General features: G+C 45.2%; 1 protein-coding gene across 1 annotated transcript; it reads right to left on the bottom strand.

Annotated features, from left to right (window-relative positions):
* Positions 1-6,217: 6,217 nt before the first annotated feature.
* Positions 6,218-7,330, bottom strand: Prlhr (prolactin releasing hormone receptor). Its single transcript, XM_057779989.1, has one exon. The coding sequence runs from the start codon at positions 7,328-7,330 to the stop codon at positions 6,218-6,220; it is 1,113 nt and encodes a 370-aa protein (XP_057635972.1).
* Positions 7,331-18,459: the final 11,129 nt, after the last annotated feature.

The raw sequence follows: 18,459 nt of genomic DNA, 5'->3' as shown, positions 1-18,459 counted from the left end.
GGTTGGGTCACATGAGATATGAAGAGCCACCTTACGTGTAGGTGGCACCCTTTCATGGGCTAGAGCCCGATGAGTCAAAAAAGAGAGTGAGCTGCATTGGGGACAAGCATTCATCGCTCTCTGCTTCCTGATTGAAGATGCAATGTCTCTAGTTGCCTCATACTCCTGTTACCATGGTAATCCTCAACAACCATGGTGGACTGGACCCTCAAGCTATGCGTCAAAATAAACTCTTCCTTCCACAAGTTGCTTTTGACAGGTGGTTTTGACAAGTGGTTTTGTCACAGCAAAGAGAAAAGTAACTTACACTCTGAGTCTGACCAGATCATTTCCTCTGGTAGAGCTATACAGGGGACTGTGAAAGAAACTGCTCTGGATGTCTCGTCTAAGCTTGTCAAAGACAACTCGTCTCCCAGAAAGTAGCATTGAGATGTAAATGTATCAAATTTTGTGCTTGTGTTGTGGAGAGGAATAACCGGCAGAGGGTATAAAGTAGGTAGGAAATGTGACTACACAGAAACCTGTTCACAAGAAAGAGCTGTAAAATTGGGAGGTGCTGACAGTGATCTGATCAACCTACCAACAACTCTGTTTCTTACTGAATGTGGGCATTGTGCCCACGGCAGTTGTCCTGAAAAGAGCAATGGTATCAGGACAATTTGTGCTCCTCGAAGGAGCCTGCTTATAAACACGCTGTAGCCTGGACACCAAATCCGCCCACCTGGGGGTTCCTCCTATCTTGAGCCCAACCCTGGGGTGAAGACCCAAGGGTAAGAGGGATTTGTCACTCTAGGCGTAACTGTCACTCACACGAAATCTTGATTTAGTCTTCTCAGATCAAAGGGAATTTCTTTCTTTTTGCTTTGCTTCGCCTGGCTGTAACAGAGGAGTGGTGGAAATGCTGGCAGCATGGCATTCCATTCGTCAGTGGCTGTCATCCAGAAGGAGGATGTGTGCTCTGGGACCAGGGGACTTAGTTATCAGCAAGCCAAGAAAAGCTTTTGTGAGATCTGAGAGACAAGGAAGGGAATGCTTAAAAGCAAAGGCTGTTTGGTTACTTTTTACCCCAAAGCCAGATGCTCGAAAGAAACTGTTTGACCTGTTACTGTTTGTTCCTCTTGAGAGCCCTCAGTGATGTTTATCAAGCTTTGGGTCCTGTGAAAATTCTAGGCAAATTTCTGGGGCTGCAGTTTAACTGTGAAACAGGTGATGATGAAGCTCCTGGACCCCACAGGGTACAGGCAACACTGTGAGCTGCAACCCTGGTCACACCGGTCTCATGGCACAAGCTACCCTCTGTTATGTCTACAGTAGTCACTGAGTCTCCTTTATGAGAACCAAACAGAAGATAAGTGTTTGAACCCCATCAGCTCCCTATTGCTAGGACAGAATGGACTTCAGACAGGCGGTATCTTATAGATAAATAGAGCAGCAGCAAGGACAAATGGCAAAACAGAGGGCTACAAAAGGAAAGGGGGAAGCTTTGAAAAGCAGAGAATACTCCAAGAACCTACTAGGAATGTCTGGACTTGTTTGTCACAATGAGGCTTACTGCCTCCAAAGACTGACTTTGAGTGCCCAGGCTTTTTGTGAATCACAACCAACTCCCATCTCATCCAGTGTGAACACCTTCCTTTCCCGGTATCTGCACATCCCATCCGGTGTGAACACCTTCCTTTCCCGGTATCTGCACACTAACTTATTTTGTTCCCTGGAAGAGTAGGACCAGAGGAAATGGTTCATAAATCCATTTATAAATTATTTTTATTTTATTTATGAGTGAGTGTGAATGTGTGTGAACAGTGAGTGTGTGCTGATGTTCTCAAATGCCAGAAGAGTGTCAGATCCCTTGGAGCTGAAATTACAGGCTTTCTGTGAACCACCCCATGTAGGTGCTGGGATCCAAACTTAGGTCTTCAAGATTGAAGTACCACTGAGCCACCTCTCCATCCACCCTTCAACCCCCATGAATTCGTTTTTAATTCATTGATTTATTAGAGAGTATGTGCATGCCACAGAGTGTATGTGGAGGCCAGATAATGGCAACACTAGAGAGACTGTTCTCTCCTTCCACTCTGTGAGTTCTGGGATTTAATTCAGATAGTCAGTCTTGGTGGCAAGCACTTTTTCACTAGATGAGCCTTCTCACTTGCCAGCCATAAATCCCTCTTTAAAATGATAATCTATATTCAGCAAAAAAATAGTTTATGACTCTGTCATTAATGTTTTAAAATGTTCTGCATCTTATTTATTGGCCCATATATAGTATGTTTTCAGAATTTTTCCAAGCTACATGTGGGAAATGGTTGATAAAATGCTGACCATTAGATATTTATCAACATTCATGACAGCATCGAAACTCAGCATGAAATACTCCACTTCTCTTTTTGATGGCCTTGTGGATTTAGGCTTCTGTCCCTGGGAAAACCTTAATACCATAGACTAAAATGCTAGCATCGTGCAAATTTGGGACAGAGGGTCATAGAAAAGCCAATATGAACGGTTTATCTCTGGAATTAGTAAACACTGATGAAATCTTAGTTGGGCACTAAGTTTTTTTTCTTGGAATGACTCTGGGTAGGTGCATTAATCCCAGAGCTAAAGACTATGCAACCAATGTAATATTTATTATGTCAAACACACTACAAGCCCCAGCCTGAGAAATCTCCACACTGACTCAGCAACAAAAACATCTTACACATAAAGTAAAGAAATCAATGTGTGGTCATAAATCAGTTACAGACATGCCTTGGGGAACACAGGCACTCCCAGCCCTTCTCTGGGAGAGATGAACAGTGCATTCATTCACTGTCAAGTTACGCTCTTACACGGGTGCCTCTGAGGTCAGTTCCTGGCCTTGCATCTAAAACACTACTGGATGATGGGGAATGCAGACCAAAGATGGTCGAATACTTCACAGAGAAAATAAACCTGAAAGTGAGCTGCCCTTGCAAAGAGAGCAGCCTGAAATCCATCAGGCAGAAGTTCAAAAAAGGTTGCATCAGTTGGAATATTGTTTACTTCAGCGTCGCCTACCGTTGCTATTCCCAGGTCACTATTGCCAACACATATTGAAATACTCCTCTGTTGATTTGGTGAGATAAATCTATTAATCACATGTGAGGTCTGCTGACAATGCTTGCAGAAAGGATTACGGAACCTCCTGACAGCCTTGGGGAGGCAGGCTGCTGCCGAGTTCCAAGCTGGCTTGGTTCCCAGGTTTGCTCTTGACTCATTTCCTGCAGAAGTAGACCTGGTTACTCGTCTCGGGCACTTGATACTCAACAAATTATGAAATACAACTTCTATGTATAAGCCTATGCAGAGTTCCCTGAAACCATCTCTAAGAGATGTTTTTTTTATATATTTATTTATTTATTAAGTATACAGTATTCTGTCTGCGTGTATGCCCTGCAGGCCAGAAGAGGGCACCAGATCTCATTACAGATGGTTGTGAGCCACCATGTGGTTGCTGGGAATTGAACTCAGGACCTTTGGAAGAGCAGGCAATGCTTTTAACCTCTGAGCCATCTCTCAGCCCCTCTAATAGATGTTTTTACAAGTCAGCTTGTTTGGCAAACTACTTCCAAACAGATGTCACAACAAGTAACAATTAATTAGTTGCTGTTCACCTGCCATTTTCACAATTTGCAAAGATACTATAAGTATTGCCTAATTCAACACCCTCTTGAGGGTCCCCAGAAAACTTCAAATATTTAAAATTTTCACTTAAGTCATTGCATGACAAACTAGTGACGATCATTCTAGGTTAAGAGGGACACTTTCTTCTCACAGTTGGTGTGGTCTTAAAGTAATAAGGGAATGTTTTATAGTTTTTTAACACCTTGACAGTGAAGTCTTGGACTAGTTCATGATGAGTAACTTTATAAGCAGTTCAACTAAAACTGAATAATGTTCCTCCTAAACTGACGGGCTACACAGGAACTGATTGAAAAAAGTTGCTGGGTGAATGCCCAAATATTCTAATCATGAGGATTGTTCTCTAAAGTGGATAGATCAGGTGCTGTTGAAGACTGACGGAATATTCAGCTGTGGTGCATAACTCACTGTCAAATTCAAGTACAGATTCTTAACAACTTCGGTAGGTACAAATGAAGACTCACAGGGCATTTCTGAGCAGCACTAGAAAAATAGCCTTTCTTAAGCTACCATACCTACGCTGCACATTAAAGTTTCCAGAAGTGTTTTGAAAAATGCAGACTCTAGGCCCCACCTCAAGCTGATTAAATTTTGGGAAGGGGGTCTTGATAAGGATTAGGCATCAATATATTTTGTTTGGTTTGGTTTGGATTTCTAAAAACCTTGGGGAATTCTAAGAGCAGTCATGGCTGAGAACCAGCCATTTCAACAAAACAACCAAAATCAACTACATCTCTCCCGAACTAATTGTACCTCTCTCTCCATTTCCTGTTCTCTCCACTTGTGCTCATCAAAAGCGTGACCTGGCTCTGAGCCTCCACAGGAAGCACAAAAGTCCATCTCTGGGGTGCCTAGCAAGTACAATAGTTGTCTGTAACAGTACAATTCTAATGACGGACTACATCGTTAGAATATAGGTTCTCCATGCTCCAGTCTTTAGATGAAGCTCAAAGTCAATTAGGTGCTACTGCCAGAGGTAGTTACCATCTCCCATTTTTTAACCTGCTTCAACTTTTCTCTGAGCATCATTTCCCCGGTCTACGGAATGTAGCTTAGTAGCTACTAAAGGCTTCTAGAACTGCCTGGCTCAGGAGCAAATATTCTTGCTGTAGGTGTGAGCCTAGTTGTTTAACCCTTATCATTTTAGTACCACACCTCCTCTTGTACAGCACTCTGATAAATGAGCTAGTCTCTTTCCAAAAGTAATAGAAGAGGAGAGGAAACCTTGTTGGAGAAGCACTAGAACCTCACAGGCTTTTTACAGACACTAATTCCTGCCATACAATTTACAGGGTTGAGGTTAATAGCAGGATTCTATGTATCCTTTCCCAAAGCCCCTTCTCTCCTCACTCCAGCATACATTGTTGAGGCCCTTGTCCCAGACACATTACTCATTAACAAAACTCTCAGGAGGTCAATGTGCTGATCCCCAACCCAGGTTCATGCCCAGCAGCCTTCATCTGCTTCCACAACCCTGAAAGGGATTAGCATTTGAACTGTGCATCTTGTGGATAGGAGTTTATTTTTCTGTGCTATCCTTAAGTAATTTTTTTCCAGCCCTTGGCTTCTGGGCTTATATGTTGCAAGAGTCTCCAGGGAACAGGTGCTGAGCAGTCAGATGGCAGCTGTTGATCAGTTGAAATTCAGCAATTAGAGGCTGCAGGAGAATGCTGTGGCACACAGTTCGCACTGAGAATTCATGAAGCCAAACATATGAGTTTCTGTATTGTGGTAAACACTACACACACACACACACACACACACACGATGTCTGTACGGTCTCAGATTCACTATGTAACCCAGGATGACCATAAACTCCTGAGCCTTCTTTCTCCATCTCCTGAGCTTTGGGCTTGCAGGCATACACTGTCATAACCTATTATGCAGCAATTGAACCCAGGGCTCTGCAAGCTCCCTATCAAATGATCTGCTTCCTTCATCCTTTCAATATAGTAGCTGAGGAGTCAGAAGGGAGACAAAAGCAGCACCTCCTGAAAGATAACCTGAAACTGGATTTTATACTAGAAATTTGAATGGTTTAAAAATTGAAAATTTCTTGGAGCATAAAGGTCTTATTCAGGAAATGTTGAAATCCTAGATACTGATTTGGGATACATAATTATCTGAAATAATAGACTCCAAGGCTCAGGTTGACAAAACAATCCATCATTATATCTCAGCTGGGGCCTTTCAAAAAGATAAGCTGAAAATCTTCACCAACCCCAGCATCACATTTAAATCTCACCCACAGTGTAAGCAAGGAAGAGAAAAAAGAAAAACTTGCTTCTGAATTATTTTTCTAAACCCAGAGAAATAGCTGGGTTTTGCTTTCCGGAGTCGAAGGAAGAATTGATAAATCTATTTCCCTCTCCCCAGGCTCTTTTGCTCCAAAGCTCACCTAACATTTTACAGAAACACAAAAAAACAGACAGACAGCTAGACAAGAGGACTGGGTTGTAATTTCGTAGTGTGTTGGCTTAACTCTGGTGCTGGGAATTAGGTCTCATGTGGGGCTAAGGGATATGAAGCTCCCCAGCTCAGGACTGGCAGGGTGACATCAGATGATCACGCTGACGGTCATGCTCTGGCCATGGGGCACAATTTTTCGAGGCCAGGAGAGCAGCATTTTGCGCAGCTCCTCTCTGAAGCTGTCATGCAGCCAGGCATAGATGAAGGGGTTGTAGCAGGCGGAGCTCATGGCGAGCCAGTGGCAGAGGAGCTGCACCAGCCCGAAAGCGTAGGGGTCGATGGCACGGGGGTCCAGGTCCCGAAGCAGGTTGAAGATGTGCAGCGGCAGCCAGCAGACGGCAAACACCACTACCACCACCACCAGCAGACAGAAGGTGCGGCGGCGACGCGCTCGGTCCCAGTCAGCTTGGCTCTGGGTCACACTGCCAGGCACAACACGGTTCCGCAGCTTCACCGACACCCGGACGTAGGACAGGAGGATGGCCAGCAGGGGGAGCAAATAGGTGCCCAACAGCAGCCCCCAGGCATAGAGCTGGCGCTGACGCTCCTGTGAGCCCCAGAACTCCTCGCACAGGCGTACGTCGTGGGGCTTGAGCTCCACATGGTAGGTGTGCACTGCGGCCGGCAGCGCCAGCACCGCGGATAGCGCCCAGATACCCAGCACAGCATAGGCACTGAGCTTCAGTGAGATGCGCCGACGTAGCGGGTGCACCAGAACGACATAGCGGTCCAAAGCAATTGTGGTGAGTGTGAACACCGATACATAGACGGTGACCGGCTGCAGGAAGAAAACCAAGTGGCACAGGCCTCCACCGAACACCCAGCCGCGAGGCTCAAAGGCATAGGCCAGCGTGAGCGGCACGCAGGCGGCGCACATGAGCACGTCGGACAAGGCCAGGTTGCCGATGAGGAAGTTGGTCACATTGTGCAGCCGGCGCACGCGCGCGATCACCAGCACAAGCAGGCAATTGCCCACCAGCCCCACGACCACCACAATGCTGTACAGCATCACGATCAGCCCTTTCAGCTGGTGCACCAGCTGCAGGCTCTGGAAGGGCGTGACTGCTGCAGCGCGGGGGACTGTCACCGACCCGTTGCCCTCCGAGGCCTCTGCGCTCTGGTTGCCTGGAGTGGAGCCGGCTGGCGGCAGCCCAGAAAACAAATCGGGGTCCCCGGGGGTTCCAGTGGGCAGTGAGGTCATGGCCACCTGTCCAAAGGTAATCAAAGTTGTCACTTTCCATCTTTCATCCACCCCTCATGTACCCTCCCCATCACCCAACTCCACTCTTTGACATAACTAGCCCCAGAACATCAAACGCAATGAATGCTGTCCTCCCAGCTCTATAAAATAAACCTAGTAAGGTACTTTAAACCGCTCCTGTTCGTGGCTAGCTCTTGCGGTCCAGGAAGGCAGACCTGAGAGCTGGTCCTACCTGTGAGCTGGCTTGGCTGGCAGGAAAAGACTCTCAAAGGCAGGCGCAGACTGCCTGCTATCCCTCGGGAGTCCTCAGCCCAGATGGCCACTCGAGCTGCTCTCTTCTGCTAATGGATCCAGGAGTACCTAGTGGGCCAGCAGCTTTTGAGGGGTCTGGGAGCTCCTCCCCTCCACCTCTTCCCCCACTCCACCTCTCCCTTTTATGGAAGATGGAGGTGGAACATGTTGCCCAACTCTGTGCTTAGAGAAGGGGAGCAGCGTGTGTAATAGGGATGGAGCCAGGAAGGGGGCGGGGCCAGGAACCTGGGCCCCAAACTCCAGGGGTGATCTCCACTGCGGAAGTGTGCAGTGCCCAGAAAAGCTGTTCCGGAGGGGCGTGTCCCAGGGGAGGTGAGAGGAGGTGCGGGAAGAGTCAAGTTGTGGGGACCACCAGATGCAGTCTCAAGAGGCAAAGGGTCGGAAAGAATGTGGGGATAGAGAAATCTAGATACACTAGGTATGAAAGGAAAACCGAACAGGACATCTCCAGATTCTGCAGAGCTCCAACTGCAGCTGACAGAGTCACTAGAGTGGGATAGGGAGTCTAGCAGGGCTTTGCTGTGCTGAGTCTGTCGCTGGTCAGGGATTTTAGGGCTGTGGCTCTGCAGAGGACCCTTTGAGCCTTTTGCACACACTGTGGCCCCAGGTCCCTTTCAAACAAAGGAAAAAATTCAGCACCACGGGCAGCTCCCCCAGGGACGCGCACTGTGGTGTGTGGGTACTGAGCAAGGGGGCGCGCGACAGTCGAAATTACTGCAGCTCCGTGGGTCTGTGGCTTGTTCCCTGGGCTGCGGGCTCAGAGAAGTGCTGGGTGTAGGTCGAAGAGTTGGTGACTTTTGCTTCAGTGTGGATCAGCACCACCAGGGACCATGCCATCTTTGTCTCCCTAGCAGCTATCAGACCAGTTTGTGCTTCACAGATTCACTCCAAGATCTGAATCCTGCCACTTCTGGCTCACTCCTCTTTCTCAGCTACAGCAACTGCAGGGCGCCTGCTGTCCTAGCAGAGAATTGTTGAGTTCTGCTGTCTCTCCTTTTTCTCCTTAAATAAAAGCCCTCAGGCCTCTCTGTCTCAGTTTAGCTAGAATAACAAAAATGACATTTGAAAGGCTTAAGTATCATAAAATCTTTAGTAGCATTGTCACCAACACATAAATCAAGCCGCACAGTGACAGGTCTGTCAGGAAAGGGACTTTGTAACTACTGTTCAGAAGCTATTGTAGGCCAGGCCTTCAAGAAGAGGCTGATCCCATGGTCTCATTACCTCTCTGGTAAGTCCTGCTCTGGCCTCTGGGGCTTCAGATATCCCAGCTCCACTGGAAGCAGTAGCAGGTTATCTCACCCTTAAATTTCCAGTGAGTCACTCACACAAGAAGAAAAGCCAGCTATGATACAAAAACCACCTGTTTGTGTGCCTATTTCCACCCGGCGACCATACTCCTTGAGCCATAATCCATGGAGCAGAAACCAATATGAACTCCTGGTGCTAAGTAGTTCACGTGTCTACTGGGGAACTTTCCAAAGAAGATAATTTACCTCTTGCCAAAACAATGTGGTGAAGGCTCTAGGTAACCACCAATACATGCAAAGCTAAGAAGCTGGAATTTCAATTCAGGTCTGCTTTATTCCAGGAAAAACCTGTTCAATGTGTGTGGGGGGGGGTATCATTCTTCAAAAGCTGTTGTTAGTTTGTTGTTTTGATAGCAGTACTCTCATAGGGATCTAGGGATTACTGATTAGCTTAGGCCGACTGATCAATGGTACTCAAAGGATCTGGCTGCTCCATCTCCCCAGCACTGAGTGCATGTGCATGCGTGGGTGTGTGTGCTTGCATGTGTGTGCATGTGCATGGGTGTGTGCACACGTGTCCACACCTGTGCATGCATGTGTGCATGCCTGTGTGTGTAATGTGTGGAGTACAGAGGCTAGAATAGGATGTCACCTTCTATCATTCTCTGTGTTAATTTCTTGTGACAAGGTCTCTTACTGAGCCTGGAGCTCTCCACTCCAGCTAGATGGGCTGACCAGTGAGTACCCAAGATTCATTTATCTCTGCTTTCCCCACTCCCACAGCTGGGGTTATAAACATGTGCCACCATGCCTTGTTTTTCACATGGGTGCTGGAGATCCAAATTCAGATCCTCATGCTGTGCAGCTAAATTTGTGCTTATGTGCTGAAGTTATCCCAAATACACAGGAAACATTACAGAAGGAAAGGAATTATCTAAATCTTGTCTAAGTCCAGGCAGTCACAGGGCAGATAGCTCTCTTGGATATGAGTTCCAGACCTGTCCTTTGTGTGTTCCAAGGTACAGATAGTCCCTTGGCTCATAGGTTGAACCCTTTACCAGCCCTAGAAGGCCCTGCAACAGAGCAGAGCTAACCACCTTGGTCAGATAACAGCCTGTAGCAGGCAGTGTAGAACTGATAGAACTCATACAAACTCCATGTGTTTCATTTAGATGGCTCTGAACGGGGCTGACCAGAATTGCTCTTTTCTGTCTGGATTTTTCTTCTTGTCTTATCAGAATTCAAATCTAGACTCAAAGGTTCTGCTGTCCTCTCACCCAGAGGCATCCCTGAAGTGACATTTAAGGCTGCCTCATTTCAATCTGAAGTCTTTATTAAGTCCCAGACCTTTTGGCTGAATGCTTAGTCAAACTCTGACGACATTCTTGACTGTATCCTAAACTCTGAAGGAGTGAGTGGTGCCGAAAGTCTTGAGTTCAGGGGACAGTGGCAAAAACAGTCATTTATTGTTCTCATGAATCACCCCTTGGGCTGTATTCTGGGTAGACTTTAGGCAATCTCAAGGGACAGGGGAGACCATGCTCAGCATAACTCTAGAGTAGGAAATACTCAAAACAAGTACACCTTCAATATATAATATGGCTCTTTGCATGAGATTGACTTTGCTCTGACAAGAATTGCTGGTTTTCAGTCTTGGTCCATGTAATCGTTATTTCCCAGGTGCACAAAGAACAAGGTCAGATGTTGTAAGAATAATCAGGAATAAAATAAGTTTGAAATATTATCATCTAAAATTCTGCAGTTCAATGAATGAGAGCAAAGTCTACAGAAATTGCCGGGATATATGAACTGTGATAAATGCCACCACCATGTGCAATGCAATAGAAAGGTTAATTATCACTGGGAAGTCATTAGCTCTTATGATCTATGACAGTGAACACAGCTCTAACTTATATTTATTTAAATGTACATAGGCATGCCACTCTTCCCATGTTTATGTGTAGTGAGTACCATACATGGGCCCATAATGAACTCCCATAAATTGCTTACATGCTCACATAGCATGAAATGAATGAGAAGAGGTGTTCTTTATGCCTTCAGAAATGTCCTTCTAAATGTTCACTGAAATGTTCTTCAGCCAGTGCTTTGCATCAGGAAGCTGTGTTTCCTGCGTTAGCCACTTGCTCAATGTCTGTCTTCCTGGAGATATACTTCCAACCATCTCCCACTGCCTTGCCAACCCTGAGTTAGATGTCTCTGCCTGTAGCTCAAATAATAAAACCCAGAGACAGATATTGGGGTTCAAGCTGAAGATCAGAAAAGCAAAACAGCCAAGCCACCAGAGAGTTCTTGCCTAAACCAAGGCTCAGATTAACAAAGGGACCATCCTGTCCTCAGCTTTCTGCAGACTGCAATGCTCTCCACCAAGCCTCAGACTGCAATGAACTCATGTCTCCTCCTGCCTTATATACCTCTCTCAGCACAGACATATCACTCCTGTCTCCACCTCTCTAGGGCTGGGATTAAAGGCGTGTGACTCCCGAGTGCTGGGAGTGCCTTTGTATGAGATCTATTTCTCTTTTTATATAGATTCAATCTCACGTAGTCCAGGGTGGCCTTGAGTCCTAGGATTAAAGGTGTGTGCCACCACCCCCTGGCCTCCAGTGGCTTTGCTCTGCACTCTGATCTTCAGGTAAGCTTTAGTTATTAAAACACAAATAAAATATCCATGTATATGCTCCATCCTCTTTCCTGATCATTTCATTCAGCTTTGAAATGTGTGTCTGCTATAATTTACCAAGGAGCCCATAAGTAATGCAAAGATGCGGGTGGGAGGTGTTGGACTGTTTATTGATATGATTATCCCATTTTGGAATCCACCTGAGTGAGCAGAGTTGCCGGGGGGCCCTAAAGTGTTTTCCAACTGTCTGTGGCCTATCTGTATTCTCCAGACACAGGTAGCCTTCTATGATGCTAGACTTCACGCTAACCCTGAAGATCCAGTTCCCAGCCAGGGCACCCCAACCCATGGAATTGTAAGACCTAAGCTTAGAATGGTTCTCCCCACCTTAGTTAACTCCATCTAGAAACTCTCTCAAAGCATGCCCAGAACTTTGTCTAAGAAGATCTAGACCTACAGGTGATCCTAGGTCCTATCAATTTGATAATCAACACGAACCATCATAGCCCTACGTCTCCTTGCTGATTGTCTTGGCCTCCCCAAGAAGGCACCTAGGCCTGTCAGTATTGGTGAGCACTGTTATAGCAAAATGCTCTTAGCCACCAACTGTCCACCAGCACGACATCTGCTCTGTAGGTTCATGGAGTGGTTTGAATAAGAATGGCCCTTATAGGCTCACATACTCAATGTGTGGTTCCCAGTGGGTGGTGCTGTTTGGGAAGGTAGGTACAGCCTCACTGGAGGAAATACATCACTGGGGGATGGGCTTTGAGATTAAAAGCTTCATGCCACTCCAGTTTGCTCTGCTTCATGCTAGTGGTTCAAGATGTGAGCTCTCGGTTTCCTGCTCCTACCTCCATGGCTGCTGTGCCTCCCCACTGTTATGGACTCTATCCAGGATCACAAGCCAAATTAAACTCTTTCTTCCATAAGTTGCTTTCAGTCATGGTGTTTTATCACAGTAGCAGAAAAATAATTAATATAGTTCGCTTACACATGTAGACATTTATACATCCTGCAAAAGTAGAGTATCAGAGACTGTTATTTTAGGGGGGACATATGGAGAGAGTGGGGAGGGAAAGGGAGAAAAAACAACAAACCAATAAGTTTATGAAGGCTATATATGGAGCACCGGCACCACCAGGAGGTCCCAGCCCAATCAGTCACTTACCTACAGTGATGAGTTGAATACCATGGAGGGGAAAGGCCATGTGAGTCTCTTATGAGGCACCTTACATCCTCCACAAGGGAACAATCATAGGCCTGATCTCATGAGAAACTCTTGTGCTTCAAGATAACAATGGTCATGTCCAACCCAGAGGAAGCAATTACATTCACAGAGACCACTTAGGGCTGAAAATGGTGAAGGGGACTTCAGTCTTTGAAAAAGCATATATATATATATAAAATCATTGAGGAGTGTGTGTGTGTGTACGAGTGTGTGAGTGTGTGTGTATGACTGTGAGTGTGTATGAGTGTGTGTGCGTGTGTGTGTGTCACCATGGTGCATGTGTAGAGGTCAGAGAAGAACTCATAAAAGTCATTCTCTTCTTTCTTTATGTGATTCCAGGGATAGAACTGAGATAATTAGGGTTGGAGGCAAATGTCTTATCCACTGAGCCATCTTGCTGGCCCCTTATCTTTGTTTAATTAAACAAAAGAATGTGTTTGTTTTCTGGTATGTCGTTGAAATCATTTGAAAGGAAAAAGATGGGCTAGACAGAAAGCATTGAATGTTACCCTTTTTGCATCTACTGCGTAGTGTGTGGTTATGGGGGAAGGGATTAGCGTCACTTCTAAACCCTGCAAGTGGGAAGGCTGGCTGAGGTTGACAGTGGTTGGTGGCTTGTGTTTTCTAGTCCTGGCCAGCATCCAGACCACAGGGATCCTCCACCTCCTGCCAGGCTGCAGTAGTGTATTCTCACACCTGAGCAAGTCAGAATAACCCAGTCTGTTTGTTATCAGTTCAGTTTCCCGAGTTGCACCTTTGGTAGCTCTGATGAAATGAGTCCACCCTGTGTTCTAGCCATTCACATGTGTCACATGACTCGGAACTGACTCTACAGAAGGAAGTCCATGGACCAGTCTAAACCAGGGAAACCAAGCAAAACAACAACAAAAACCAATCTGATTATTTTCTCTTTCTTGAGATGTTGCTTCATAATCTCCTTAAGTATGAAAGCCAGGTGTTTCCCTAGTGACAAAGATCCTCTTAACAAGATAAAGCACCGGGAAGATGCAGTCCCAGGACAGTCATCCTGCCACATGGCTGTCCCAAAACGGTGGATGAGTACCCATGAATATGTGCGTGTGTGTGTGTGTGTATGTGTGTGTGTGCTCATGTCTGACGAAGTTACAAAAACCAAAAGGGAAAAAAAGAAGACAATAAAAGAAACAAATAGTCATTTTATCCAATGAATGAAGTTGGCTGTGTCTAGATAATGAAGTGAGGTGGGCTTAGTGAAATGTTTCTGCTCATAACTGTTTGGGGGGGGAGAGATATATTAATGGAACGGTAAATGAGGGTCTTCTCCGGGTCAAGATATCCATCTGAATGTGTCTACAAATCACTCTTCACAACCAAATGTCATAATGCAGATACCAGATGGGGTTTACCACCCATAAAAGCCGTTTCTGGTTGCTAATACAGGACGGTTGGAATCGAAATGGGAGAGCAAATTGGCTAGCCCATGCTGTTAGAGAAGAGTGCAATCTAAGTGCCCTTCAAGTGCTTTGTTTTGAACTCCATGTTTATTCACATAACTGGGGGTCCACGTGTATTATTTATTCCTAATAAACCAAGGTAGAAACATGGTGTTCCCACTGCTGCTAGCTGCGTACCCATAAGGGCCCAGCTGAAAGCTAAAGTCAAAAATGTGTGAACAGCTGCTGAGTGGTGGGCCTTCTCTCTTTGCTACCAAGCCTGCCCCACTATGATGGACTAGACCCTCAAACTGTGGGCAGAAATAAACCCTTCCTTCCTTGCTTTATCAGGTATCTTGACAGAGCAGTGATAAAAATAACTAACAAAGGTTCCAAAATGCCCTCACCAGCATCCTATGACCTTCATTTCGTTCAGTGAATCACAGGAGCACATTCTACATGCCTTCAGTTTCTTTAATGGTTGGGGAAAGTGGGGATCCTGATACTGAATAAGGAAGTATTATTTGGGGATGCTAAAAGCCCCATATTCTTCCCCACATCTTATCTTTTCTTTTGGTGAGTACCTACATTTGTCCAGAGCTTCCACAGACACCAAAATTTTCCTGTTGTAACAGGCCCCAAACTTTAGTAGGCCCTCAGACTTAGCACAACTGACTCCATGATAGAAGTACTATTAAGGCTGTAAAACTCAACACACAGACAGTACCACCTGCCAAAAATGAAAACAAAGACCTAATCCATCAAGTCTGTAATTTTGGAAAAGTCTCTAAATGCACTAACTTGGCTTCTGTAGTCCTGCTTCGGGCTAACTGTTCTTGTTAACTGAAGTGTGTCAACCAGAACATGGTTTTTGTGCTTCAAAGCTCATCCTGAGAAAGGCTTGGGGCTACACTGGAATCTGAAACACCCAGTGTAATCACCAGCAGGCTAATAAAGACTTTCTATTGGCTAAATCCATGTCTGAGCAGTCTTCTCTGGTCAATACCCTACACCAGAATTCACCAAGTAGGCTAGGCTGAATAATCATTGATTCCCAGAACTGAAATTACAAATATGCTCCTACCAAACCTGGATTTTTGACATAAAATTCTGGGGCTCTACCTCAGGTCTTTGTGCTTTCAAAGCAAGCACTTTACCAGGCCAAATGGCTCCCTGCCCATCTGGGCATCCTGTTCAGCCACACTTAATGTTTTCTCTCCACCGTCCTGCTCTTCCTGGATAATTAAGAAACAATCTAGTCCCTGGGACTTATCCAGAGAGAAACCATTCAGTCTGCATGTAACCTTATCAAGGTTTCCACTCTCTTGCTTCAGACACCGGGAGTAAGTCAGCCTGCATGATCTCTGGCAGCCTTCACAGATTAGTGAGCACTGTTTTGTTCGATTCTATGACTCAACAGATTTAATCAAAACCATTGCTCACTTGTACTCCACAGGTGCTTTTTACCACCAACACTGCTGCTTCCCATGGGATTTCTGCATGCAAAACTAGGATCATTGTTTTCTGATTGCTTTCCTTCCCTGACTACTTTCCTTTCATATCCTACAATTCATAAACATAATCAATGAATTCAGTAGTTTTCTTTTTCCATCAAATCAACGAGGATAAACACCACTACAGGGTTCCCTGAGATAGTTCTTATGCAAGAATCTTCATTAACAAAAAGAAAGCCCACAGGGTGCAAGGCAAAGCCAGTTTCCTAGGAAACTGCCGCAAAGCTAGTGTGTAGCATCTGACAGTCCTGAACACGCCAGACTCAAGAGCTTGTTTCTGCTTTCCCCATTCATTCATGTATTTGTTTAGTGTTTTATTTTTGAACAGGGTCTCAGGTAGCCTAGGTTGTCCTCAAACTCAACACGCATTGAAGGATTACCTTGAACTTCTGATCCTCCCAAGTGCTGGGACCACAGGTGTGCGGCAGCAGTATATGTGATACTGGAAATCGAACACAGGACTTCATGCATGCCAAGGAAGCACTCTACTGACTGAGCTACTTGCTCAGCTCACCTTCCTTCTATTTATTCTTACATTTATTTATTTATTTATTTATTTGTGTGCATGTGTGTGTGTGCATATTTGCGACATAGTGCACATGAAGAATTCAGAAGGCAACTTGAGGAAATCAGTGCTCTCCTTTCACCAAGTGGTTCCCAGTGATAAACTCAGCTTGCCATTGGCTTAGCGACAAGTGCCCATACCCACTGAATAATGCTCTCTGCACCCCTCAGTGTTAACTTAACTGGCCTACTAAAAACGGGCTTGCACGTTTCAGGAACTCGTTTATCAAAGGATGGCCCATGAGACAGCTACCTTGGAGCGAACAGAAAGAAGACTAAAAGAAAGGGCTCAGACCCTAGTCAGTCCAGGCCTCCTGGATTAGGATCTGCAGACTAACGAGACCTCGGAAAACTGGCAGTAGCATTCCTCTTGAAGATAATCTATGCTAGAGACTTATCTTGTTCTCAGCTGGATGCTCAGAACTGCATCTGTCTCCTATATCGGAGCAAACATACAAGAATCCCTTAAGCAACACTCTTCCCCCTGGGAGCTTTTATATTCAGCTTCTACCCAGAGTCACATACCACCAATCCTAGCCAAGCCCTTGGTGTATTTCCATTGTTACCTACCATGGTGAGTCATTGGGGTATGTCTTTGGGGGTGCTATTTGCAAGACAGAGTTCCAGAATCACTTAGGGCACTTTTGTGTTGAGGACCAGAGAGAAGGTATCTGGTTCTAAATGTTCCTGCAGTCACAGAATTACTCAGAATTCATGCAACAGGGTGGTGGCTTCACCCTTCATAATGGTACTGGCTATGATTTTGAATGGGAGAAATTTGGTCATGAGAAATTTAGGCTGAAGCATTTTGTTCATAGAAAATACTGTAATAGTCACAAATAGTTCCCTACCAAGACTGTCTCTAGATGGCAGATCTGTGACCTTTGGGAAGTTGACAGAAGGTTTGAACATGGTAGAAGCCATGACATTTTGGGTTCACAAGTAGCAAGATTGGCAAAAAGGTCATCACTGCCTGCAGTAAACATATAACAGACCGGACTAGTTTATTCTTATCTCCAGATTAGCCTTCCTATAGCTCAGAACTGGCCCACTCCACTTGTTCAAAACTTTCTGGAATCTGTGTGCTCTTGCCACAACTCTTAAGGTTCATGTTGTCCTTATGCTCTTCCAAATCTAGCTGGGCTGCAGAGCTGAGCTTACAGCTAGGAAACAAAACAACAAAAGAACAAAGAAAGAAAATCTGCCAACAAAGCTTTGATTAACACCCAGGTCCTAAAGAGCCCTGACTGTTTAAAGTCTGCACCATTCTAGGTTTTCCAGTGTTACTTTGCCTGCCTATAATACCTGATTGATCTAATAAAGAGCTGAATGGTCAAGGGATAGGCAAGAGAGGGATAGGCAGGGCTGCCAGGCATAGAGAATTAATAAGAGGAGAAACTGGAGGACATCAGGGGCCAGTCACCCAGACACAGAGCCAGCCATGGAGGAAGAAGAAAAGAAAGATGCATAGAATGAAGAAAGGTAAAAATCTCAGAGGCAAAATGTAGTTAAAGAGAAACAGTATAATTTAAGTTAGAAAAGCTGGCTAGAAACAAGCCAAAAGAAGGCCGGGAATTGATAAGTAAGAATAAGTTTCCATGTGTTTATTTGGGACCTGTGTGGCAGGTCCCCAAAGAGTAAGTAAATTAAAAAAAAAAAAAAAAAGAAACTCAACTACACATCCTCAGTCATTTTCATCTTTTAAAGTACTGTACAATGAGGATGGAAGAAATTTCACAAGGTCTCATGTCTAGATGAAGTACAGGCAATCAATGACAGCTGAGAAAGGAAGGTTCGGTTTTCTTTAGGGACAACTCCCTGATAAGTTATCCAACCATAAATGGTCAGCCCGACATCACTGAATGAATTCAGTAGGTTTTTGTGCTTTGTTTTATGGGCCATGTGTATGTGTCAATAATAATTAGGAAGAGGTCACAATTGAGAGGGAGTGGGGGAGCGTGGGAGGAGCTACAAGGAGAAAGGAAGGGGTAGAGATGATGTAAATAGGATACACATGGATGAACTTTAAATTACTGTTTATCTTATAAAACCAAGAGAAATAAGGAGAAACCTTTCTACTTCAAGCCCACGAGGACCTCTCCTGCTTCCCAGAAATTCCCAAGTCTACAGCTTTCTTGTCCCAGGCCCCAACTCCAGTCTGCACTTGAGCTTCATCCCTCTCTTGGGTTTTATTTGTTTGACTTA

The sequence above is a fragment of the Chionomys nivalis genome, chromosome 8 (assembly GCF_950005125.1).
Source record: "Chionomys nivalis chromosome 8, mChiNiv1.1, whole genome shotgun sequence".
NCBI lineage: Eukaryota > Metazoa > Chordata > Mammalia > Rodentia > Cricetidae > Chionomys > Chionomys nivalis.
The sequence above is the reverse complement of the archived record's forward strand: the minus strand, read 5'-3'. Positions and strand labels throughout refer to the sequence as shown.